The sequence below is a fragment of the Mobula hypostoma genome, chromosome 1 (genome assembly GCF_963921235.1).
Source record: "Mobula hypostoma chromosome 1, sMobHyp1.1, whole genome shotgun sequence".
Classification (NCBI taxonomy): domain Eukaryota; kingdom Metazoa; phylum Chordata; class Chondrichthyes; order Myliobatiformes; family Myliobatidae; genus Mobula; species Mobula hypostoma.
This window is the reverse complement of record NC_086097.1, coordinates 163,810,558-163,837,875: the sequence shown is the minus strand read 5'-3', so window position 1 is coordinate 163,837,875 and position 27,318 is coordinate 163,810,558. Positions and strand designations below refer to the sequence as shown.

The following is a 27,318-nucleotide window of genomic DNA, read 5'->3' as shown; positions in this document are numbered from 1 at the left end:
AAAACTCAGAGGACACAGAACTCAACAATGTACCATCATCACCAACTCCAGACAGCAGATCCCATCGCTGCTAACTCTGGTTCTAATGACCCTGGACACCTTCAGACCACAAATTACACAACCTCTAATTCCAGCTCCAGATGGACTTTTGCCACCACCTCCTCCTTCACGGCCCAGGGCTCCCCTTCCCCCACCAGCATTCTTCAACCCTGGGTTTCTCAGGTTCCACTGACACCTCTGGGTCCTCAGGACTTCCATCTTCCTTCCCCCCTACCTTCCCTGCACACCCTGCCCCTCCACTGATGCCACAAATTCTCTTCGCCCCCTCCCCGATCCCAGCTCTACTCCCTGCCATGTCTTGACCATTCCTTCTGACCTTCCCCTCTGAGAGGCAGAACGTTCTGTCCTCAGCAAGGGTCTTACCTTTGCCCCCCTTTGCACACAGCTCAGTGAGTTCCACACCTGCCATGATGCCAAGCTCTTCTTCCATTTCCTCCATCTTTGAGCCCACTTCTTTGGCAGGGCCCCTTGTCCCATTTCCAACCCTCTTCCTCTTCTTGGACTTCCCACTCCGGCTCTATGCCTGCTCTGGATCTTCTATTTCTAATTGCAGCTGAGACATCAACTGGCTCAACTTCAGCACTCTTCTTGAAACTTCCTCCTCTAAGCCTACTGCCCTCCACTTTCTCTGCACCAACCCCAACCTTACCATTGAACTCGCAGACAAATGGTGCATTGTTGTAGTGTGGTAGACTGACCTCTATCTTCCTGAGGCCAGGCGGCAACTCTCAGACACCTCCTCTTACTTACCCCTTGAAAAGGACTCCTTTGGACCTTCAGAAAATTGTTTCCCACACCATTACTAACCTCATCAACTCTGGAGAACCCCCAACTACTGCCACCAAACCATAGTTCGCTTACTCTCCACTGCTCATTTCTACCTCCTAATCCACAGACCTGACTGTCCTGGTAGGCCCACTATCCACCTGCTCCTGCCCCACTGAACTCGTGTCGCACACCTCGACTCCATTCTAACCCCCCTTAGTTTAGACCATTCCCACCTATATCCATGAATCTTCACATGCTCTCGATCTCTTCTACAACATTCAATTCATTTTCCTGGCTCTGACCTCCTCAGTTTCACCATGGATGTCCAAATCCAATACACTTCTATCCTCCATCAGGAAGGCCTTATAGCTCTCTGCTTCTTTCTCAACAAAAGATCCAAACAGTTCCCCTCCAGCACCACCCTCGTCCTTCTGGCAGAACTGGTCCTCAGCCTCAACAATTTAGCCTTCAGCTCCTTCCACTTTCTTCAAACTCACAGGGTAGCCATGGGCTCCTGCATAGGCCCTATCTATTCCTGCCTTTTTGTTGGCTATGTTGGGCAGTCCATGTTCCAAACCTTCCCTGGTAATGCTCGCCAACTACATTGATGACTCAATTGACAGTGCTTCATGCACCCATGCTGAGCTTGTCCATTTCATCAACTTTGCCTCCTACTTCCTCCCTGTCTTTAAATTCACCTGGTCTATTTCCAACACCTCTCTTGCCTTTTGTAATCTCTCTGTCTCCATCTCTGGAGACAAACTGTCTACCGGAATCTTTTATAAACCTACCAATTCACACAACCATCTTGACTATACTTCCTCCCACTGTCTTCTGTAAAAATGCCATTCCATTTTCTCAGTTCCTTCATCCGTGCCACATTTGTTCCCACCATGTTGAAGCTTTCCCTTCCAGGATATCAGAGCTGTACTCATTCTTCAAAGAATAGGGGTTTTCTTCCTCCACCATTGATGCTACCCTCACCTGCATCTCCTTCATTGCCCGGACATCCACGCTCACCTCATCTTCTTGCCGCCTTAACAGGGACAGAGTTTATCTCGTTCTCACCTACCACTCCATGAACCTCCACATCCAACTCATCATTATCCACAACTTCCATCCTCTCCTAAGGGATCCTTCCACCAAACACATCTTCACATCTATCTCCACCCCCCCCACCCCTCTCCACTTTCTGTCGGGATCTGTGATTCCCTTGTCCATACATCCCTCCCCATTAATCTCCCTTATTGTACATATCCCTGCAAAGTTTGCAGACAATTTGAAGATAGATGGAGGGGCAGGTAGTTTTGAGAAAGTAGAGAGGCTACAGAAAGGCAGACAGATTACGAGAATGGGCAAAGAAATGGCAAGTGAATACAGTGCTGGAAAGTGTATGGTCATGTGCTCTGGTAGAAGAGAGGAAATGGTTGACTATTTTCTCAATGGAAAGAAAATACAAAAAACTGTGGAGCAAAAGGACTTGGGAGTCCTTGTGCCAGATTCCCAAAAGATTAATTTGCAGGTTGAGTCTGTGGTGAGGAAAGCAAATGCAAAGTTATCATTCATTTCAAGAGGATTAGAATATAAAAGCAAGGATGTGATGTTCAGACTTTATAAAGCATTGGTAAGGCCTCACTTGGAGTATTGTCAGCAGTTTGAGCCCCTTAACTTAGAAATGATGCGCTGAAACTGGAAAGGGTTTAAAGGAAGTTCATGAAAACAATTACAGGATTGAATGGCATGTCATATGAAGAGTGTTTGATGACTCTTGGCCTGTATTCACCAGAATTCAGAAGAATGAGAGGTGACCACCTTGAAACATATCGAATGGTGAAAAGCCTTGATAATGTGGAGAGAATGTTTCCTATGGTGGGAGAGTCTAAGACCAGAGGGCACAGCCTCAGAACAGAGGGGCATCCATTTTGAAAAGAGATGAGGAGGAATTTCTTTATTCAGAGAGTGGCGAATCGGTGGAATTTGATGCCACAGGCAGCTATGGAGACCAAGTCTTAATGTATACTTAAGGCAGAGATTGATAGATTCTTGATTGGTCAGGACATGAAGGGATATGGGGAGAAGGCAGGAGATTAGAGTTCAGAGGAAAATTGGATCACCCATGATGAAATGGTGGAGCAGTCTCAATGAGCCAAATGGCCTAATTCTGCTCCTATGTCTTATTGTCTGAGGCACAGAACAAAAGACAGTACTTTGTCCCATGATTTTGTGCTAGCCTTTTAACCTACTCTATCATCAATCTAATGCTTCCCTTCCTATTTCTTCCATCAATGTACTGGTCTAAGAATCTCTTTAATGTCCCTAATCTTTCTGCCTTTACCACCAACCCTGGCAAAATGTTCCACGCACCCATCTGTCTCTATGTAAATAACCTACCACTGATATCCCCCCATACATTCCTCCAATCACCTCTCGCATTAGCCTTTTCCGCTTTGCTTTCCCGGGAAAGGTATGAGCTATACAAAAGGGATGGGTTGCACTTGAACTCAATGTGCAGGTTTGCTGGAGCTGTTGGGGAGCTCTCTCATATGCCCTCGCATAAGCAGAGAATGCACATTATACCCTCTCACATTAGCTATTTCTGCCTCTGCACACACGTATAGCAAAATGGAAATTGTACATTCAGCTTTATATTTCACCCTAAGATAGAGTTTGTGCATCTTGCTTATTGTAAACTATTAATATCATTTATCCACATTTTAAATTACATCCCAATCTTAAAATTACTTTTTAAAAACTATAAGTGATTAATTCCCAGACTGCCAACTTCCATTATCAGAAAGCAACATATGCCACTGAATTTGATATCAAAGGATGCAAAGACAATAAAACACATTAACACATTCGTGTCACAGCCTGTTATTATACATCTTCTGTCATTTGAAACCAATTTGGAGTAATTTTTTTGCATAACAATTACTCTGGGATATTTCAAGTAAAGGAGCAGAAGAGATACAGAGTAAATACTCATTTACTATCACAGTGCATACTCTCTTTCAGCCACAAATGCTGTATTACCCAAGGACAGCTGAGAACTAATAGGATTATTAACTGTCCAATAGGTTACATTTGCAGCTTAAATGTAGTTTCCAGGGCCCTTGGGTGTGTAGTTTTAAATGTGCAATTATCACTGTAATTAAACAGGTGCAATGATTCTGATCGAAAAAGACTACTGCTACAGATTCCACACAACTGCTATTGGAGATGGAGTATTTTATTCTTCTCTAACTTAATTGCTTCGCCATTACCATATCAGCATCAGACAGCCCCTTAAGCCAGTTATTAAATTGTCACACGCTGCATGATGACCAATATCTTCAACATAACTCCAGTTTATAAACAAAAATAAAAACTGTAATGATGTGTAGCAAGCAATCTTCTTTCCATAACCTAAGGGTTTTTTTTTGGAACTTCGCTTTGCTCAATTTTACTACTCGTTGAAAGCTAACTGATGAGGTTAATAACATGGCTCGCATCATTACTGAGATAAAGCTGCCTTGACCACAAGGAGATGCTGCACTCCCTTGAAAATTCGGATGGCCAGTGCACTCCTCAATAAGATGTAAAGATGGTAATAATAACAATGAAATTGTCAATCATTGCTGCCAATACTGTGTGAAACTGAGAGTGATTTCTGGAATTTAAGTACTGGGTTGGAAGGGTCAGGTTTTGGTGAAGCATATCCCAGTGGCACCTCAAGTAGAAGTCATCAAATCTTCAGCCCACTGACTGCACGCTGACCATCAAACACCCATTTACACTCATTTCACAGTAATCTCAATTTATTCTCCCGAAACTTGCATCAACTTTCCTCACATCTTCCCACTCGCTTACAAGCTAGGAGCAATTTACAGTGGCCAGTTATCCTACCAGATCTATGCATTCTTTGGGATCTGTGAGGAAACCAGGTTATCTGGAGGAATCCTTATTGGTCACAGGGAAAAACATGCAAACTCCACAAAGGCTGCACCAGAAGTCAGGATTGAACCCAAGTATCCAAAGTTGTGAGGCAGCAGCCCTACCAGCTGCCACTGGGTGGGCGAAAATAAGACTGCACCAAGTTATCACACACAAAATGCTGGAGGAACTCAGCAGGCCAGGCAGCATTTATGAAAAAGAGTAAACAGTCCACGTTTTGGACCAAGATCCTTCATCATGAGTTCCTCCAGCATTTGTGTGCATTGCTTTGGATTTCCAGCATCCGCAGATTTTTTCATGTTTGCTGCACTAAGTTAAGCATTGATTGCTCAGAGGATAGCAATGTGTGACATAAAATTCTGAGGCATCATTGAGAAATCAAAGACCAGGTGCTATTCATAGCAAATAACCACCATTATTCTCCACTTATGTTCTACAAGGCATTACTAACATAAGGGTACAAAAGATTATATGCAGATTATTAGCCACTGAGTATCACAAGAGGACCTGGGCATGAACATCAAACGGACAATACGTTATAAAATGGATTAAGAACACAAGAGAGGGCATAGCAAAGATTCTCTAAAACTTCGTCTGGGTTGGAACTTCAGAAAGTCACAGAATTGTACAGCATAAAAACAGGTTCTTCAGTCCTCAGCCGAATCTATGTAATCATCATTGCTTACATATTCGAATGCCACTTGCCTGTAATAATTCCATAGCTCTCCATGCCTCTTAAATATTATTATATTGTTCGTTCCACCACCACCCCCACTGACAGCTCATTCCAGGTAACAACGACATTTTGTGTAAGAAATTTACCCTTCAAATTGCCTTTAAACCTCCTCTCTCTCACAAAGCTATGCTCATTACCACAAGAAATAGACGCTGGCAATCTATCCTATCTGTGCCTTTCATAATTTTATATACTGTACATCTATCATGCTAGTCCTCAGCCTCATTTGCTCCAAGGAATACAGACCCAGTCTGCTCAATCTCTTCTCATAATTTAAGTCCTCCAATCCAAACAAAACTTTTGTGAATCTTTCCTACAACTTCTCTAGCTTATTCACATTTGTCCTATGGTGTAGTATCCAAAGGTGTTTCAGTCATGAGGAGATATTAAATGGCTAGATATGTTTTCCTTGGAGCAGAGGGGTCCAAGGAGAAGCTGTTAAAAGTCTGCAAAACAATTTGGGCATGGATGGGTGGATAATGAGAAACCTCCTCCCATTATGCTTGCATATATGTTGGGATAATAACTTGTTTGTAAATGTTCAGTGGATTTTCAGTAATTTGTAGTGTAGCTAGTTCTGTAGTTTCTGTCTGTAAACCTGAGATGTCAAGACAGGATAAATCAAGACTGTCCTTGTTATCTCACAGGTTGTTCATACAAGAGAAGATTCCCTTACCTGTCCAGTTTGAACCAGTTTTCAGTATAATGAAAGACCACAGAGCAAATTGGATTGGAAGCTGTGTGGATGAGTGTGTGCCTACGAAAACTTGCTGTACATTCCCAAATCAAAAGCCATAGATGAACCAGGAGGTTCATCGTCTACTGAGGGCAAGATCTCTATCACTTAGGTCTGGCAACCCAGATCTGTACAAGAAAACCAGACAACAGGAATTCTGCAGATGCTGGAAATTCAAGCAACACACATCAAAGTTGCTGGTGAATGCAGCAGGCCAAGCAGCATCTGTAGGAAGAGGTGCAGTCGACGTTTCAGGCCGAGACCCTTCGTCAGGACTAACTGAAGGAAGAGTGAGTAAGGGATTTGAAAGTTGGAGGGGGAGGGGGAGATCCAAAATGATAGGAGAAGACAGGAGGGGGAGGGATAGAGCCAAGAGCTGGACAGGTGATAGGCAAAGGGGGATACGAGAGGATCATGGGACAGGAGGTCCGGGAAGAAAGACAAGGGGGGGGGACTCAGAGGACGGGCAAGAGGTATATTCAGAGGGACAGAGGGAGAAAAAGGAGATTGAGAGAAAGAATGTGTGCATAAAAATGAGTAACAGATGGGGTACGAGGGGGAGGTGGGGCCTTAGCGGAAGTTAGAGAAGTCGATGTTCATGCCATCAGGTTGGAGGCTACCCAGACGGAATATAAGGTGTTGTTCCTCCAACCTGAGTGTGGCTTCATCTTTACAGTAGAGGAGGCCGTGGATAGACATGTCAGAATGGGAATGGGATGTGGAATTAAAATGTGTGGCCACTGGAAGATCCTGCTTTCTCTGGCGGACAGAGCGTAGATGTTCAGCAAAGCGGTCTCCCAGTCTGCGTCGGGTCTCGCCAATATATAAAAGGCCACATCGGGAGCACCGGACGCAGTATATCACCCCAGTCGACTCACAGGTGAAGTGTTGCCTCACCTGGAAGGACTGTTTGGGGCCCTGAATGGTAGTAAGGGAGGAAGTGTAAGGGCATGTGTAGCACTTGTTCCGCTTACACGGATAAGTGCCAGGAGGGAGATCAGTGGGGAGGGATGGGGGGGACGAATGGACAAGGGAGTTGTGTAGGGAGCGATCCCTGCGGAATGCAGAGAGGGGGGGGAGGGAAAGATGTGCTTAGTGGTGGGATCCCGTTGGAGGCGGCGGAAATTACGGAGAATAATATGTTGGATCCGGAGGCTGGTGGGGTGGTAGGTGAGGACCAGGGGAACCCTATTCCTAGTGGGGTGGCGGGAGGATGGAGTGAGAGCAGATGTACGTGAAATGGGGGAGATGCGTTTAAGAGCAGAGTTGATAGTGGAGGAAGGGAAGCCCCTTTCTTTAAAAAAGGAAGACATCTCCCTCGTCCTAGAATGAAAAGCCTCATCCTGAGAGCAGATGCGACGGAGACGGAGGAATTGCGAGAAGGGGATGGCGCTTTTGCAAGAGACAGGGTGAGAAGAGGAATAGTCCAGATAGCTGTGAGAGTCAGTAGGCTTATAGTAGACATCAGTGGATAAGCTGTCTCCAGAGACAGAGACAGAAAGATCTAGAAAGGGGAGGGAGGTGTCGGAAATGGACCAGGTAAACTTGAGGGCAGGGTGAAAGTTGGAGGCAAAGTTAATAAAGTCAACGAGTTCTGCATGCGTGCAGGAAGCAGCGCCAATGCAGTCGTCGATGCAGCGAAGGAAAAGTGGGGGAAGATACCAGAATAGGCACGGAACATAGATTGTTCCACAAACCCAACAAAAAGGCAGGCATAGCTAGGACCCATACGGGCGCCCATAGCTACAACCTTTAGTTTGGAGGAAATGGGAGGAGCCAAAGGAGAAATTATTAAGAGTAAGGACTAATTCCGCTGGACGGAGCAGAGTGGTGGTAGAGGGGAACTGATTAGGTCTGGAATCCAAAAAGAAGCGTAGAGCTTTGAGACCTTCCTGATGGGGGATGGAAGTATATAGGGACTGGACATCCATGGTGAAAATAAAGCGGTGGGGGCCAGGGAACTTAAAATCATCGAAAAGTTTAAGAGCGTGAGATGTGTCACGAACATAGGTCGGAAGGGATTGAACAAGGGGTGATAAAACAGTGTCGAGGTATGCAGAAATGAGTTTGGTGGGGCAGGAGCAAGCTGAGACAATAGGTCGGCCAGGACAGGCAGGTTTGTGGATCTTGGGTAGGAGGTAGAAACGGGAAGTGTGGGGTGTGGGAACTATAAGTTTGGTAGCAGTGGATGGGAGATCCCCTGAGCGGATAAAATCGGTGATGGTGTGGGAGACAATGGCCTGGTGCTCCTTAGTGGGGTCACGATCAAGGGGTAAATAAGAGGAGGTATCCGCGAGTTGTCGCTGTGCCTCGGCAAGGTAGAGGTCAGTACGCCAGACTACAACAGCACCCCCCTTATCGGCGGGTTTAATAATAAGGTTAGGATTAGTGCGGAGGGAGAAAACCAGATATGGCTTATGGAGGGCTATTTCAAGAGGGTTAGAGGCGACATTGGTCGTAGGTCAACTCTGGCAGGGTTTGCAGGACATTACTTCCTACAAAGCGAAACCCAATAGCATGAATGGCAGTTATGTTTCACTACCAGATGAGCTCAATGCCTTCTATACCTGCTTTGAAAGGGAGAATATAACTGCAGCTGTGAAGATCCCTGCTGCACCCCGTGATCCTGTGATCTCTGTTTCAGAGACCAGTATATCAGGCTGTCTTTCAGGAGAGTGAACCCTTGCAAGGGGGCGAGTCATAGAATAGTACAGCACAGTACAGGCCCTTCGGCCCACAATGTTGTGCCGACCCTCAAACCCTGCCTCCCATATAAGCCCCCACCTTAGATTCCTCCATATACCTGTCTAGTCGTCTCTTAAACTTCACTAGTGTATCTGCCTCCACCACTGACTCAGGCAGTGCATTCCACGCACCAACCACTCTCTGAGTAAAAAACCTTCCTCTAATATCCCCCTTGAACTTCCCACCCCTTACCTTAACTTGCATTGAGCAGTGGTGCCCTGGGGAAGAGGCGCTGGCTATCTACTCTATCTATTCCTCTTATTATCTTGTACACCTCTATCATGTCTCCTCTCATCCTCCTTCTCTCCAAAGAGTAAAGCCCTAGCTCCCTTAATCTCTGATCATAATGCATACTTTCTAAACCAGGCAGCATCCTGGTACATCTCCTCTGTACCCTTTCCAATGATTCCACATCCTGCGGTGACTAGTGGGGTACCGCAAGGCTCAGTGCTGGGACCCCAGTTGTTTACAATATATATTAATGACTTGGATGAGGGAATTAAATGCAGCATCTCCAAGTTTGCGGATGACACGAAGCTGGGTGGCAGTGTTAGCAGTGAGGAGGATGCTAAGAGGATGCAGGGTGACTTGGATAGGTTGGGTGAGTGGGCAAACTCATGGCAGATGCAATTTAATGTGGATAAATGTGAAGTTATCCACTTTGGTGGCAAAAATAGGAAAACAGATTATTATCTGAATGGTGGCCGATTAGGAAAAGGGGAGGTGCAACGAGACCTGGGTGTCATTATACACCAGTCATTGAAAGTGGGCATGCAGGTACAGCAGCCGGTGAAAAAGGCGAACGGTATGCTGGCATTTATAGCGAGAGGATTCGAGTACAGGAGCAGGGAGGTACTACTGCAGTTGTACAAGGCCTTGGTGAGACCACACCTGGAGTATTGTGTGCAGTTTTGGTCGCCTAATCTGAGGAAAGACATCTTTGCCATAGAGGGAGTACAAAGAAGGTTCACCAGATTGATTCCTGGGATGGCAGGTCTTTCATATGAAGAAAGACTGGATGAACTGGGCTTGTACTCATTGGAATTTAGAAGATTGAGGGGGGATCTGATTGAAACGTATAAGATCCTAAAGGGATTGGACAGGCTAGATGCGGGAAGATTGTTCCCGATGTTGGGGAGGTCCAGAACGAGGGGTCACAGTTTGAGGATAGAGGGGAAGCCTTTTAGGACCGAGATTAGGAAAAACTTCTTCACACAGAGAGTGGTGAATCTGTGGAATTCTCTGCCACAGCAAACTGTTGAGGCCAGTTCATTGGCTATGTTTAAGAGGGAGTTAGATATGGCCCTTGTGGCTACAGGGGTCAGGGGGTATGGAGGGAAGGCTGGGGCGGGGTTCTGAGTTGGATGATCAGCCATGATCATAATAAATGGCGGTGCAGGCTCGAAGGGCCGAATGGCCTACTCCTGCACCTATTTTCTATGTTTCTATGTTTCTATGTTTCTTATAGTGAGGTGACCAGAACTGGACACAATACTCCAAGTGTGGCCTAACCAGAGTTTTATAGAGCTGCATCATTACATCGCGACTCTTAAACTCTATCCCTCGACTTATGAAAGCTAACACCCCATAAGCTTTCTTAACTACCCTATCCACCTGTGAGGCAACTTTCAGGGATCTGTGGACATGTACCCCAAGATCCCTCTGCTCCTCCACACTACCAAGTATCCTCCATTTACTTTGTACTCTGCCCTGGAGTTTTGTCCTTCCAAAGTGTACCACCTCACACTTCTCCAGGTTGAATTCCATCTACCACTTCTCAGCCCACTTCTGCATCCTATCAATGTCTCTCTGCAATCTTCGACAATCCTCTACACTATCTACAACACCACCAACCTTTGTGTCGTCTGCAAACTTGCCAACCCACCCTTCTACCCCCACATCCAGGTCGTTAATAAAAATCACGAAAAGTAGAGGTCCCAGACCAGATCCTTGTGGGACACCACTAGTCACAATCCTCCAATCTGAATGTACTCCCTCCACCACCACCCTCTGCCTTCTGCAGGCAAGCCAATTCTGAATCCACCTGGCCAAACTTCCCTGGATCCCATGCCTTCTAACTTTCTGAATATGCCTACCGTGTGGAACCTTGTCAAATGCCTTACTAAAATCCATATAGATCACATTCACTGCACTATCCTCATCTATATGCCTGGTCACCTCCTCAAAGAACTCTATCAGGCTTGTTAGACACGATCTGCCCTTCACAAAGCCATGCTGACTGTCCCTGATCAGATCATGATTCTCTAAATGCCTATAGATCCTATCTCTAAGAATCTTTTCCAACAGCTTTCCCACCACAGACGTAAGGCTCACTGGTCTATAATTACCTGGACTATCCCTACTACCTTTTTTGAACAAGAGAACAACATTCGCCTCCCTCCAATCCTCCGGTACCATTCCCGTGGACAACGAAGACATAAAGATCCTAGCCAGAGGCTCAGCAATCTCTTCTCTCGCCTCATGGAGCAGCCTGGGAAATATTCCGTCAGGCCCCGGGGACTTATCTGTCCTAATGTATTTTAACAACTCCAACACCTCCTCTCCCTTAATATCAGCATGCTCCAGAACATCAACCTCACTCATATTGTCCTCACCATCATCAAGTTCTCTCTCACTGGTGAATACCGAAGAGAAGTATTCATTGAGGACCTCGCTCACTTCCACAGCTTCCAGGCACATCTTCCCACCTTTATCTCTAATCGGTCCTACCTTCACTCCTGTCATCCTTTTTTTCTTCACATAACTGAAGAATGCCTTGGGGTTTTCCTTTACCCTACTCGCCAAGGCCTTCTCATGCCCCCTTCTTGCTCTTCTCAGCCCCTTCTTAAGCTCCTTTCTTGCTTCCCTATATTCCTCAATAGACCCATCTGATCCTTGCTTCCTAAACCTCATGTATGCTGCCTTCTTCCACCTGACTAGATTTTCCACCTCACTTGTCACCCATGGTTCCTTCACCCTACCATTCTTTATCTTCCTCACCAAGACAAATTTATCCCTTACATCCCGCAAGAGATCTCTAAACATCGACCACATGTCCATAGTACATTTCCCTGCAAAAACATCATCCCAATTCACACCCGCAAGTTCTAGCCTTATAGCCTCATAATTTGCCTTTCCCCAATTAAAAATTTTCCTGTCCTCTTTGATTCTATCCTTTTCCATAATAATTATAAAGGCCAGGGAGCAGTGGTCACTGTCCCCCAGATGCTCACCCACTGAGAGATCTGTGACCTGACCCGGTTCATTACCTAGTACTAGATCTAGTATGGCATTCCCCCTGGTCGGCCTGTCCACATACTGTGACAGGAATCCATCCTGGACACACTTAACAAATTCTGCCCCATTTAAACCCTTGGAACTAATCAGGTGCCAATCAATATTGGGGAAGTTAAAGTCACCCATGATAACAACCCTGTTATTTTTGCACCTTTCCAAAATCTGCCTCCCAATCTGCTCCTCAGTATCTCTGCTGCTACCAGGGGGCCTATAGAATACCCCCAGTAGAGTAACTGCTTCCTTCCTGTTCCTGACTTCCACCCATATTGACTCAAAAGAGGATCCTGCTACATTACCCACCCTTTCTGTAGCTGTAATAGTATCCCTGACCAGTAATGCCACCCCTCCTCCCCTTTTTCCGCCCTCTCTATCCCTTTTAAAGCACTGAAATCCAGGAATATTGAGAATCCATTCCTGCCCTGGTGCCAGCCAAGTCTCTGTAATGGCCACTACATCATAATTCCATGTATGTATCCAAGCTCTCAGTTCATCACCTTTGTTCCTGATGCTTCTTGCACTGAGGTACACACATTTCAGCCCTTCTACCTTACTGTCTTTACACCGCTTATTCTGCTTCTCTTTCCTCAAAGCCTGTCTGTATGTTAGATCTGGCTTTACTCCATGCACTTCTTTCACTGCTCTATCGCTCTGGGTCCCATCCCCCTCGCAAATTAGTTTAAACCCTCCCGAACCATGCTAGCAAACCTACCTGCAAGGATATTGCTCCCCCTCAAGTTCAGGTGCAACCCATCCAATCTGTACAGGTCCCACCTTCCCCAGAAGAGATCCCAATGATCTAAAAATCTAAAACCCTGCTCCCTGCACCAACTCCTCAGCTACGCATTCAACTGCCATCTCCTCCAATTCTTACCATCTCTGTCACATAGCACTGGCAGCAATCCTGAGAATGTCACCCTTGAGGTCCTGTTCTTCAGCCTTCTGCTTAGTTCCCGAAACTCACACTTCAGGACCTCATCCATCTTCCTGCCTGTATCGTTGGTCCCAACATGTATCACGACTTCTGGTTGCTTTCCCTCTCGTACCAGGATGTCGTGCACCCGGTCAGAGACATCCCGGACCCTGGCACCTGGGAGGCAACAAACCATGAGGGTGTCCTTCTCACGTCCACAAAATCTCCTGTCTGCTCCCCTGACTATAGATGGAGTCCAGATGGTGTACCTGGTAATGCTTGGAAAACCAACTGGCCGCTATATTCAAAGACACTTCCAACCTCTCAGCAGTGCCCAAGAGCTGCCTTCATGACTATCATCCAGTAGCACTCACGTCTACAGTGATGAAATGCTTTGAGAGGTTGGTCATGGCTAGAATCAACTCCTGCCTCAGCAAGGACCTGGATCCATTGCAATTTGCCTATCGCCACAATAGGTCTATGCAGACACAATCTCAATGGCTCTTCACACAACCTTAGGTCACCTGGATAATACAAATACCTATGTCAGGATGCTGTTCATCGACTGTAGCTCAGTGTATAACAGCACCAGTCCTACAGTCCTGATTAATATGCTACAGATCCTGAGCCTCTGTACCACCCTCTGTAATTAGAGGTCTAACTGGAAGTCCACAATCTGTGCAGATTGGTAATAATATCTCCTCCTCACTGACAATCAACACTGGTACACCTTCGGGATGTGTGCTTAGCCCACAACTCCACTCTCTCTACACCCATGACCGTGTGGCTAGGTATAGATTAAATACCTTTGATAACTTTGTTGATGATACAACCATTGCTGGTAGAACCTCAGCTGAAGATGAGAGGGCATACAGGAGTGAGATATACCAGCTGGTTGAGTGATATCGCAGCAACAACCTTGCACTTAACGTCAGTAAGACAGAAGAACTGATTGTGGACTTCAGAAAGGATAGGACGAGGGGACCTGGTCCCAGCATATCAATGCAGCTATAAAGAAGTCAAGACAGTGGCTATATTTCATCAGGAGTTTGAGGAGATTTGGTTTGTCACCTAAACCACTCGAAAAAATCTACAGATGTGTGATGAAGAGCATTCTGACTGGCTTCATCACTGTCTGTTATTTGGAGTGGGGGAAGCAGTGCTACTGCACAGGATCAAAAGAAGCTACAGAACTAGTCAGTTCTATCCTGGGTACTAGTCTCCGAAGTCTGCAAGACATCGTCAAGGAGCGGTGTCTCAGAAAGGCGGCATCCATTATTAAGGACCCCCATCACCCAGGAGATGCCCTCTTCTCATTGTAACCATCAGGTAGGAGGTACAGAAGCCTGAAGGCACACACTCAGCGATTCAGGAATAGCTTCTTTGCCTCGGCCATCTGATTCCTAAATGGACATTGAACCCATGGACTCCACCTCACTTTTATTATTTCTGTTTTTGCACTATTTTAATGTAACTATTTAATATACATATACTTACTGTAACTGATTTAATTATTTTTTATATATTGTCATGTATTGCTGCGCTAAGGTAATAAACTGCACAACATTTGCCAGTGATATGAAACCTGATTCAGTTTCTGAGATTCTTTGTTGGAGTGAACTGGTTACAGTTAGGTTGGTTACTTGCCTTTACTGCTATTTCTTTGTTATGAGCATCTTATAAAATGGCTGTAACCACAAGATTTGTGTCACCTAGTTAAAACTGAGAAGGTAAAACTTTTCCTCTCAGAGATTTGGGAGCCTTTATACATATTTTCAATAAAGGGTGGCAGAAGCAGTTGCTGAATATTTTAAAACAGAGCTAGATTTAGCATCTGCAAAATCTCTTGTGTTTAGGTTGGTTTCTCATAAGCAAGCAGGTGAAAGATTACCAGGCGTAGGCAGGAATGTGGAGCTGAGGTTACAGCCAGATGGTCATGTTCTCATTAGTTGGAGCAAGCTTGAAGAGCGATGCAGCCTACTCCTACTATACTTGAATGATTTGTCCATAATTAAACCAGGGAGCATGAAGAAAAGGTTCACATGGGATTGAGGGACTTGAGTTAATAGGAAAGATTAAACTGGTTAGTTCTGTTTTCTTTGGAGTGAAGGAGGCTGAGAGGTGACATGATAGAAGTATGTAATTTGGGAAATGCAGCACAACTAATTGATACTAGTTTGTTTGTCTTTAGAGCTGAAACTGCAAGTTCCTCTGCAATAAGTTCTTAGTGAATGCAGTGAGTTACATCACCTTTTATATGTTTTTTTTTAAAAATACAGTTCCAATTTTCTCTCCACCTTTGAATCTGCCAACACGATGTAGCCACTATGACAGTTCTCTCGCCACCTTGACATTGAACAGGATCTATAACTTACCTTCTCTTCTCTCTGCAACATGACAAGATAATTGGGCAAACTCAACCAAATTATCAGCCATTCATATGAACAGTGATTTGTACCTGTACCCAGGCAAACATGGTCTCCCTACAGCACCATTTGCTCACACACAGCTCCCTACAGTTTACACACTCACCTTCCATTTTCAGTTTCAAGAAAGGACAGTCACCCTTGCATTAGACTTACACCGGCAGTTCAGATGTTGAAGGGCTATTGCGATGACAACAATTCCTGCCAAGACTGCATGCTTGGGGAATCACAATACTGAAGAGTGCATCAGAATGAACAGGAAGAGTGAGTCACTGCCCTGACTCACCTGGAGAAGAGGGATGCATGCATTAGAACACTGTTCCTGGACTACAGTTCAGCACTCAACACCATAATTGCCTCCTCCCTTGACAGGAAGCTCAATGACTTCGGCCTGCACCCCACCCCGTGCAGTTGAATCCTGGACTTCCTATCAGAACACTGACAGGTGGTAAGGATGGGCTCCCTCACCTCTGCCCCTCTGACCCTCAACACAGGTGCCCCCCAGGGTTGTGTCCTGAGTCCCTTCCTCTACTCCCTTTACACCCACGACTGTGCTGCCACACACAGCTCCAATCTGCTGATCAAATTCGCACATGATATGACATAGAACGGCCTTTCTAGTGGCGATGAGACAGCCTACAGAGGAGAGGTTAACACCCTGTCACAGTGGTGCCAAGATAGCAACCTCTCTCTCAATGTCCAAAAAACAAAACAGCTGACCGTGGATTACATGAGGAAAGGAGACAGACTTGCTCCAATCATCATCATTGGGACTGCAGTTGAGGGGGTGAGTAGTTTCAGGTTCCTTGGTGTACACATCACCAAAGATCTCACCTGCACTGCACACATGTGGCAAAAAAAAAAGAACAACAGCATCTCTTCCACCTCAGGCAACTGAAGAAGTTCGGTTTGAGCCCCCAAATCCTCAAGACCTTCTACAGGGGCACCATTGAGAGCATCCTGACTGGTATGGGAACTGCACCAACCTTGATCTCTGGGCACTCTTGCAGAGAGTAGTACAGACAGCCCAGTGCATCTGTGGATTCGAACCTCCCTCCATTGAGGACATTTACAGTAACAGGTGTGTAAAGAAGGCCTAGAAAATCATCGGGGACACCAGTTTTCCAACTGTAAACTGTTTCAGCTGCTTTTGAGTGGCAAACGGTACCTCAGCATTAAAGCCAGGACTGACAGGCTATGGGACAGCTTCTTTCTACAAGCCATTAGACTTATAAATTCACACCCTTGTACATTGTGATGGGGTCATAATGCAAAGATTTTTACTCCCTCATGTTGTGGGATGGATGTAAGATTTAAATAAATTCTAATTCAATACACATCTCAGAAGTATCGTGGTTGCATTAACTTTGAAGGGAATGCTGCAGACCGGGACAACGAAGAGTCTCAGACCAAAACAAAGACTGGCTATTCCTCTCCATAGATGATGTCTGATCTGCTCAGTTCCTCCAGCATGTTTTGTTTGTTGGGGCAAAAGTTTTGCACTGTTTCTTCCTCTGCACATGCATCATTTTTTTTTATCATGAATAATGTTTATTTTAAAAATGGAGAGTGAAGAATCTTCTATTTTAGGTTATTACTGAATAAAAGCAACTGATAGTTAAAGAATAAAAATTGATTACATACTATTTACTGGAGATTCACCATAAAAATTAAATGAGTCTTGATTCTCAACATGGGGTATATGGCCTGGCAATGTTTGGCAATACAGTACTGTAGTACTTTTATGTATTGCGCTGTACTGCTGCCTCAAAAAAAACTAATTTCATGACATATGCTGAAGAAGTTTGGCATGAGTCCCCAAGTCCTCAGAACTTTCTACAGAGGCACCATCGAAAGCATTTTGACTGGTTGTGTCACCACCTGGTACAGGAACTGTACTACTGTCAACGGCAGGGCACTGCAGAGAGTGGTGCGGACAGCCCAGCGCATCTGTGGATGTGAAATTTCCTCTGTTCAGGATATTTACAGCAGCAGGTGCATAAAAAGGGCTTGGGGGATCATCAGGGACTCCAGCCACACCAACCACAAACAGTTTCAGTTGCTTCCGTCTGGCAAACGGTACCACAGCATTAAGGCCAGGACCAGCAGGCTCCAGGACAGTTTCTTTCACCAGGCCATCAGATTTATCAATACACATTGATCTGATTGCATTTTGGGCTTGTATCTAACTGTACATACACATATACAAAAAACTATGTGTACAATCTTAGTGTTTGGGCAATATCCTCCCACATGTTCCTGTCATATTGCCTGTAGATAGCAATGGAGATGCAATATAAAGATTTTTCCTCCCTCATGTTATGAGGCGAATGTAAGAAATAAAATTTTCTTGTCTATTGTCTATATGTGAGTGATAGTAAACCTGATTCTGAGATGGAACTCCATTGTGCACTGATACAGGATGTGGGCACAGAGAGGGGATGGAGAGAAAACCAGAGAGACATTCTGTCATGATGAGTAAACCAATTATTTAGAACGAAATGACCTTGCCTGGTGTCTCAGGGCTGGGTGTGTTTGCAGCTATGCCATCCTCTGCCCTGGCGCTCCTTCCCTGCCATCTGTCCCATACTCCTCCAGTGGCTCTCCACCCTCGCTATTCCCGACATTTTTTGCTCCGGCCAGATGACAAACTCGCTCTCCAATCCACCATGGCAAGTACAGTACTGTGCAAAAGTCATAGGCACCCTCGCTTTATATATGTACCAATACTTTTGCAAGGAGTTTGTGTAGCCAGCATGTTATGCCACGTTGTATAAAGAGATTCATGAGTGTGTACATGAAACCAGAAGCAGACAACATAATATACTGTACACGGACCCATCCATTCAGTCAACACTGACTGAGCAATGCTGATAAATAGACTCAGCCATAATGTGCCATACGAATTATGTAACCAGGTGACTGCTGAATATCCATTTTTTTAATTGTTAAGGTGCACTTATATATTCACCTTGGTAATGCTAAAATTGCTGCCTGTGCCTTTAAGAGAAAACGGTGATGTCATTTTGCTTGGGTGGCTCTCACCTAGGACCCGGCAGGGTATACTATCAAAGGTAGAATGCGTAGCCAGTGATTGACAAGGTGCTGTAAGATTTCAGCGAAACTCAGCTGGCATTGAACAAGTGACTGTTGGTGTAAAGGATGAGGGTAGTAACCCCAAGTTAAAGTCAATTCTAGCCAAGCTTGACACTGGGGGTAGCGAAGAACAACAAGCTCAGCTCAGCTTTACTGGCTAAGTACCTGGATATCGTTGCAGTCGAAGATGAAGACCTTGGGTACACTGACAAGGTCAAGCATGAAATTCATTTAATTGATGATGAGCCCATTTCACAGCCATACCAATCAGTACAGTGAAGTGAAAGAGCACATCTCAAAGTTGTTGAAGAAGGTTGTGATTCAGGAGAGTAATAGTGCATATGCCTCACCTGCAGTGTTGGTACAGAAGGCTGACGGTAGCATAAGACTGTGCAGATTTTCGGAGACTGAATCTTAAGACTAAAAAGGATGCTTTCTTGCTCCCATGTATTGATGAAAGTTTTGATGCTCTTCAGGGAGTGCAGTTTTTCTCAATGATAGACCTTGCAAGTGGTTATCATCAAGTGGAGGTAGAGGAGTGTGATAGGTATACGATTGCTTTTTCAACCTCATTTGGTCTGTATGAATATCTTCGCATGCTACTTGGGGTCTGCAATGGCCCGGCAACTTTTCAAAGACTCATGCAGGCAACGATGAATGACTTAGTCTTCCAAATTATGCTGGTGTTTCTGGATGAAATTCTGGTGTATTCGCAGACCTTCCAGGAACACTTGGAGAGGCTTGACACTGTTTCAGCATCTCAAGGAGACTGGTCTGAAGGTGACATTGGAAAAATGTCACTTCTACAGTCAGAGTTTAAGTTCTTAGGACACCAGCTATCAGCCACGGGGTTAGGTACAGATCCCAAAAAGGACTCGGCTATTCCGCAATGGCCAGTACCATCTACAGTCAAAGACTTAAGATCATTTCTCGGCTTTTGTAGTTATTATTGACGGTTCATTCAGGGATTCTCAAAGATTGCAGGTCCTCTGCAAGATGTAGTGAATTTGTGTCTTGGTGCAGGGAGTCCTAGTAAAGCAAACCAGCTGTTAAAACAGTATTGGATGGAAAAGTATCAAACTGCCTTTGACTTGCTCAAAGGGAAACTGATCAGTTCACCGATCCTTGGCTTTGCCAATTTCACACAGACTTTCATAGTGGAGACTGAGGCAAGCAGTCATGGACTAGCAGCTGTTTTATACCAGCAACAGGGAGGGGCAAAGAGGGTTATTGCATATGCAAGCTGACGATTGAGAAATGCTGAAAAGAATGATAGGAATTATAAAAGCATGAAATTAGAGCTGCTTGCACGAAGTGGGCCAAAGTAGAGAAGTTTCATGGTTACTTATTGGGTTCCAAATCCACCGTAATAACTGATAATAATCCGTTATCACACTTGAAAACTGCCAAGTTGAGAGCAATTGAGCAGAGATGGAACTCATAGGTCAATTAAGGAACTATATGGCCAAAGCATTTATCTGAGTTGGTGTATGCATATAATGTGACGCCTCACGCAACTACCGGGTATTCCCCTTATTACCTACTGTTTGGTGTTGATCCCCACTTGCCGATGGATGCTCTGTTGGGGTGAGAACAGTCTGTAGACAGGAACTATGACGGGTTAGCCATACACCAGAAACGACTGAGTGATGTTCATGCCAAGGCGAAAGAATACTCTGAAAAGAAGGCTGCAGAACGCAGTGCCTTACAGGAGGATAAAATTCATTGCTCCCAGATTGACGTAAATGCACTAGTTTACCTCCGGAACAGACCATAAGGTCGTAGTAAGATCTAGGATGCGTGGAAATCAACTGTCTACAGGGTGGTAGAGGTGCTAGACAACACATACATTGTGGAACATTCGGAGGGAGGGCCTATCAAAAGGGTAAACAGGGTAGACATCAGGTCCTGTGAGAACGTTCCCGCCCCAGTTCCTCAAAGGAGACTGCAAACTCCTGTAATTCTGGCCAGCCCTCTCCTGGGACATGAATCAGATTCTGAGGATTCAGAGAATGGTGTGATATTGGGAGAAGATGTGTCAGAACAGGTTGTACATAATCTCGACCTTATCCTTGACAGCAAAACTTCTGGAACTGAGAACATAGCAGCTGTGACAGCTGATACAGGGTCAGGTGTCAGTAGCCTTCCTGTCACAGCGCCCCGCAGGAGTAAAAGAGTAAATGCTGGGCAGCACTCTAACCCACATCACAAACCAAGGTCAGTTTTAGACGTGGCCTCCATAAGTCCTGCGGCAGTGTCACAGATCCTGGCTGTCTAAGTTCAGTTCTATTCAGAGAGGCAGTTAGAGAGGTTAAAGGTACTTTTGCAGTGAGTGAGTAATCGAGGACACTTACTGGTATGCAGGGGAAAATGTAACCAGGTGACCGTCGAATATCCTTTTTTTTATTGTTAAACTGCACTTATATATTCACCTTGGTAATGCTAAAAATAGCTGCCTGTGCCTTTAAGAGAAAACGGTGACATCATTTTGCATGGGTGGAATAGAACGAAGAGTTGCCATGTTCTAGATTGATCAGCACTGGATAGCATGATTGCGAAGTTCCTTAATTGACCTACTAGGTTAGTTTTTTTTAGTAATTCAACAACAAGGCAATATATTGTAAAAGTTTATTTGCCTTTCTTTATTTTTCATGACCTAATGTGAATGTAACAGAGTAATGTGAATGTATTAATCTCTGTTCACCTAGTGTGAGTGAGGAGAACTCATTTCTAAGTCTAGCCTATGTGCGTTTGGAAGTTAAGCACGTGTGTGCCAAATGTGAGTACATCTCTTAGTTCAGATGAGATGTATTTATTCATATTTTCGATGTTGTGTATAAGGTACTGGGTTGGTAAGATTCTAACATCGTTTGTACTTTTTTTTAAGATTTGCCACTACCATAATGGTTTTGTATATTTTGTTTTAGTTGTTTTCATACTACATATGTAACAAGGGTATGGTCTGAAGTTAAACTGAGATTGTAAAAGCGAGAACTGTTTTAATTTATGTTGTCATTTTTATTTTGTTACCCTCTTTCTGCAATGAAACATCTAAAACAGGTAAAAGAATTTAAGACCCAAAAAAGTATTTGTTGTCCTGTGTGTGTATTCTTCCCCAGGCTACATATACATAAAGCAGAACACAGCAGTACCCATCCATGTAGCAGAAAATGGTGGATATAGAAGGTCAGGCAGCAAAAAGGGGAACAATTTTTCATCAGAACCTGTCACTGCTCGTCCTACAGAATATCTCCAATATTTTCTGCTTTCACTTCCGATTTATCACACCTGAACTTATTTTAAAATTTGTACAACCTATTGTTCTGTGTTGCACATACAGGTCGGTTTCTACGGAGCTCTTTTGCAGTGCTATCTGTGCAGAACAGCAATGTACTGTATTTGTCAAACCATCCATGTTATACAACGTTCTCACAGTGTATGTCTGACAAAAGACATTTGCCAATGAAAAAGTGGATGGTCAGAATCTCTTTCCAACTAAATTTCTGTTCAACGTCTTACATTTTCCAATAATGATGCTGATTTGTGACAAAATTCAGAGCCTGGTACTTTTTTTGGATTAAATTTCTAGAAGTCACATGAGCCCAGCTGTAGTGATACCATCTTCACCATTACCACCTATGATCAGCCAGCTTCCTATTTAATTAACTCTTAGCCTCACGCCCTACTGCACCAGGTGTTGTCTTAAATCCCGAGCACCAGTGATCTAAGGCAAATATGTGTGGAATATTAGAGGAAGAAACAACTGAGCAAGATTAACCAAACGAAGGGCTCAAGCAGCTGTTGCCACAATATTAGGCAATTGTCTATATAACTCAGAAAGAAGCACCAATGTGAAATTAATAACTGGTAGATCCACATTAATCCCTTGGACAATGGCACAGCTAAAAGAGGGGAAGCTTTACAAATAGAAGTAAAGTAGAAATCAAACATTTCTACTCTAGAGATCAACTTAAGTATTTATGCAGTAACAATGAGATCTGCACATCCTTTATTCTTTTCCCACCACTTCTCACACTAATAATCATATGCTTGAAAAATAAGCATGGCATGATCTAAAGATTGCTATACTGTTCTCTTAAGTATCCTTAAGCCTTCCAGTGGGGTAGGCTCCAGCTCCATTATATCAATTTCATGAGTTAATAAAGTCACTCTTACTCATCAATTGCTATCCACAAAGAAAACCCCTACCATCCCACCTTGATTTGCTTGCCAATGTAGTTCTGAACAGTTCACGGGCAATTTTTCCACAACAAATGATACCATTTCACCAATTTTCCCAGGACTTACCTCCACACTTTGTTTTCATTCTGAGGGCAGGGCCAGGAGCTCCCCTTCCCCCTTCTCCGGGTCGGGTGAGGAGAACTCGGATTTCATACTCGGTGTCAGGGTCCAGGTGGCCAATTTTGTACTGATGGCTGTCCACTGGCTGTATGTCTGCCCAGCTCCCAGATGTGCTGCGGTAGTCAATGTCACGTTGGATGATAGGCCCGTCCCCACTGATGGAGTTTGCGTTAAGCTGGATCCACAGGTACGTAGCACCAACAGAATTAATCTGAGGTGGGGCAATCGGAGTAGGTGGATCTGAGGAAATAAGGTTTAACAATATTAATTTATACCCATATAACTCACATGAAAGCACCCATATGAAATCCATAGATGGCAGATCTCCATAATCCTTTGGGCAATGGCACATAGTAACAAGAACAATTTAAAGTGGAAATTAAGCCTTTTTTCTTCTTTCTAATAAGTGATCATCAACTTAAATTTTGATCCATTAACAATGAAGTCTTCGGGTCCTTTATATCTCATGAAAATGATCATATTCTTAAAAATTAAGCAGTGCCTTATCCTGATGGGTTTACTATTCTCTTAATTACATTTAAACCTTCTAACATGGTGGAGTCCCACCCCATCCTATCAATTTCATAACTTAAATAAGCCACTCACACTTGTCCATTGTTATTCGCAAACAATACCTGTGATTTACTTGCCAACATAGTCCTTAGCAGTTCTGTAGAAATCCTACATACAGTGGAACTTACATGTCAATATGCATGTCAACATATAAGAAACATGGAGGTACCACTGTATATGAATGACAGTTTACAAAAGGTAACATTAACTTGACAATGGGAAAATCAGTTTATTATTGTCACAAGTACTGAGCAAGTGTGAAAAACTTTGCTTTACATGTCATCCCTGCAGATCATTTCATTACCAGCGTGCATTGAAGTGGTACAAGAGAAAATGTTAACAGTTACTGTAATAATGTTACAGTTAAGAGAATGAGTAGTGCAGGTAGACAATAAGGTGCAGGCCATAATGAGGTAGATCACGAACTCAACCTCCATTTGTTGTCCTCGGAAACTGTTCAATAATTTTGTATCAGTGGGGTAGGAGCTGCCTTTCGGCCCGAAACATTGACCGATCTTTTCCACGGATGCTGCCCGAACTGCTGAGTTCCTCCAGCGTGTTGTGAGTATTACTACAGCAACACAGGGGTAACCAGCAGGATAAAACCATCACCAGTTTAGGGATGTAGCATTTATGTGGGAACACCAGGACAGGTTTACCACTGTTTTCTTTTGGTGAAAGTTCTGCCATTTGTCTCTCAGAAGGATTGCTCTATTGATCCAGAGGCACTAGTTTTAAATATCACTATAGCAGATGTGGAAGTTAAATTCGAGCAATTAGATAAATATGAAATGATAATGGCTACCATCAAACCACAGGACTGTGGTTAAAAAGCCTTCTGGTTCATCAGTGTTTGTCAAGTGAGGAACCCTGTTTGACCTACATATGACCAGGAGCCACAGCAATGTGACTAGTTTGTAACTGCCCACAAAAGAATCAATTAGGAAAAATTGGGGTGGGCAGTAACCATTATTGGTGACGTTCATGTCCCGTGAATATGTAAAACAAAATAACCCCTGAACAAACTATTCCAGAAGCAAGAATAAAAATGTAGATCTTGGGAGCAGGAGATAGTAAAACTAGATAAGAGAAAGGAAAACTGAATTTAAGTCTGCTCACATCCAGCACTGGAAAGTGAAGCCTTCCCAATATTCTCACTTCAACATAACAAATATTTTAAATTCTGTGTTCCAATAACATCTAATTATATCCCAATGCAACAATTGAAACTTCAGTCCCAACTACTGGGAAGCTTTAACTACAATAAAATTAGAAGAGAATCTATGCATAGTTCTGATAATAAGATAGATCAATAAGAAACTATGATATTATTAATCACATATGGTAAGCCAGACAGAGGTTCCTTTAATAACCTTCATCGTTGAAGGGTTCCTTTGACTTTAAATTAATGTTATTTCAAAGCATACTATGAATTTGACTCTAATACCGAAATGCAACAAAAAACATGCAACATGCAGTCTTACCAACTGCAATGTATGATGAGTGAAAACAAGAGTTATTCTAACAGAATTTAGCCCTGAAATAACTTTTTTTTCCAAATATGAGGGACAAATGGCTTTGGGCACAGAGCATAAATTGAAAGCACATCAAATAATTGCTTATTTCCTGATCATTCAACAATCATATGCATTTTATTACATCTAGATAGTAGAGAGGATTGCTTTCTCAACCAGGAACTGTGGTGTTAGACCACCTCTTAATTTGCAAATTAGATCCCACAGAAAAGCCTGCAGAGCCTTAACACTTATATCAATTAATCCTCATTGTAACAGTGATTTGAAATAGACTGTGTTTTATTAGTTTCTATCCCCAGAGGGTTAGGCTTTGATTTGTAATGCAGTCCACTTGCAATGAAGACAATGAGCATCCTTCCTCCACAGGAGCTTGCTGCCCATAACACGTGTAAGCCCTGCTTTGCTCTGAAGTCCTAGCCACTGAGCAGGAAAAATAGTACAGCTAGCAGTGGCTGACATTCACCTGCTTAATACCAGTGCTTTTAATTATAATCTAAATGCAACGTCTCCTCTCCAAATCGCAAAGAGTACCTTCTAACAATGCAGCTTAAAAATTTTAACAAGTGCTACAAAAAAGGTGCAGTTGATAAAAATCAGTTATTACTTCTCCTTACCCGCCTTGTTGAATTCAGCACTTTAATAGCTTTGAGAAGAGAGGATTTGAAATAATTACTTTTTTAAAAGTTTTGCGCCATAAATGTAGAAAGGCACTGATTTATTCTCCATGGGCAAAGTGCTCAAATCAAACTTTATTAAAAACAGAAGGAAGAATGCTGGAACTGTAATGCAACATTGGCCTAAAAATTCTCATCACTAAAATATAACTTTGTTTAAATTGGTGATAATATGTTTTTAATTTCGCAGTCGCTCAGGATAATGTAACCCATGTTATATATTCATGCTCTAATGCTAATTATAGTGTTCCTGTGCCTCAAAAGTAAATGTTTTAGAGCAGAACATCACTGAGAGTGCAGTTGATTCCTATGCATAAAGACCAGATTGTATATAAAATGCATTTCTTCATCTCAAGTACACTTTGGTCGTTCACATGGGACAGAATGATCTTAGCTATTAAATGATCCAACTCTCCACTTGAAGGAACCTACACGTCTATGCAAGAGCAAGAATAATTAGATATTCCAGGCTAGGAAGTGCTTAGATGTGGAGAATAGAAAGAACCAATACTTGGAAAGGGGTAATGGAAAGGATCAAATAAATGATAATTAAGCATGATGGAACCCCAATTAAGACTGAAATTGGAAAGTAGAAGCCAGTATGAAGAAGACTCAACAGGTCAAGTCCTGGGATAAGAGGGTTTTCTTTTCAAAAGAGGCAAGACAGTCTGAATCTGTATACTTTGATATTTTGAAGCATGAGGTGTGAAATTATTCAAATCTAGGAGATCCAAACGGGGTTTGACGGTGGGAGATATTGATATGTATTCACAAGTGGAAGAGTCACAAACAAGGGAACATAGATACAAATTAAGGGGCCAATCATTCAAAATTGAGATGCGATTTCTTCTCTCAAAATGTAGTGAATCACAGGAAATCACTGCCACAGAGGATGGGTGGAGGACAGATTTTTAGAAATCATTAAAATGGAATTAGATTAATATTTGAAATTGAGGGTAATGGGGAGCTGACACAGTTGGGGCTGGCATAAAGCACCAAGGTCATATTGAATAGTGGCAGGCTCCAGGGGTCTGGTGGTCCTCTTTCTTGGTTCTTGTGTGCTAGGTTAAGTTCAGGATCCAGGGATATTTAGATTCAAAGTTCAAAGCAAATTTACTATCAAAGTACATACGTGTGTGTCACCACTGGCAACCCAGAGATGCGTTTTCTTGTAGGTATACTCAGTAAGTCCAAGAACCGTAATAGAATCAATGAAATATTGTACTCAACCAGACAGACAAACAATCAATGTGCAAAAGACAACAAATTGTGCAAGTACAAAAGAAAAATAAAATAAGGAATAATAATAATAAATAAATAAATAAATAAGCAATAAATATCAAGAACATGTGATGAAGAGTCTCCGAAAGAGAGTCCATAGGTTGTGGGAACAGTTCAGTGAAGGGGCGAGTGAAGTTGAGAGAAATTATCCCCACTTGTTCAAGAGCCTGATGGTTGAGGGATAAT

General features: G+C 43.5%; 1 protein-coding gene across 9 annotated transcripts in view; it reads right to left on the bottom strand.

The window, feature by feature from the left end:
- Window positions 1-27,318, bottom strand: part of LOC134351958 (receptor-type tyrosine-protein phosphatase mu-like) — a 1,067,206-nt gene that overhangs the window by 531,084 nt on the left and 508,804 nt on the right. For all 9 annotated transcript variants that reach the window (XM_063058925.1, XM_063058929.1, XM_063058945.1 and 6 more), the window contains exon 7: window positions 23,016-23,309. In XM_063058925.1, the coding sequence (XP_062914995.1) occupies window positions 23,016-23,309 (294 nt within the window). The remainder of the gene's footprint in view (window positions 1-23,015; window positions 23,310-27,318) is intronic.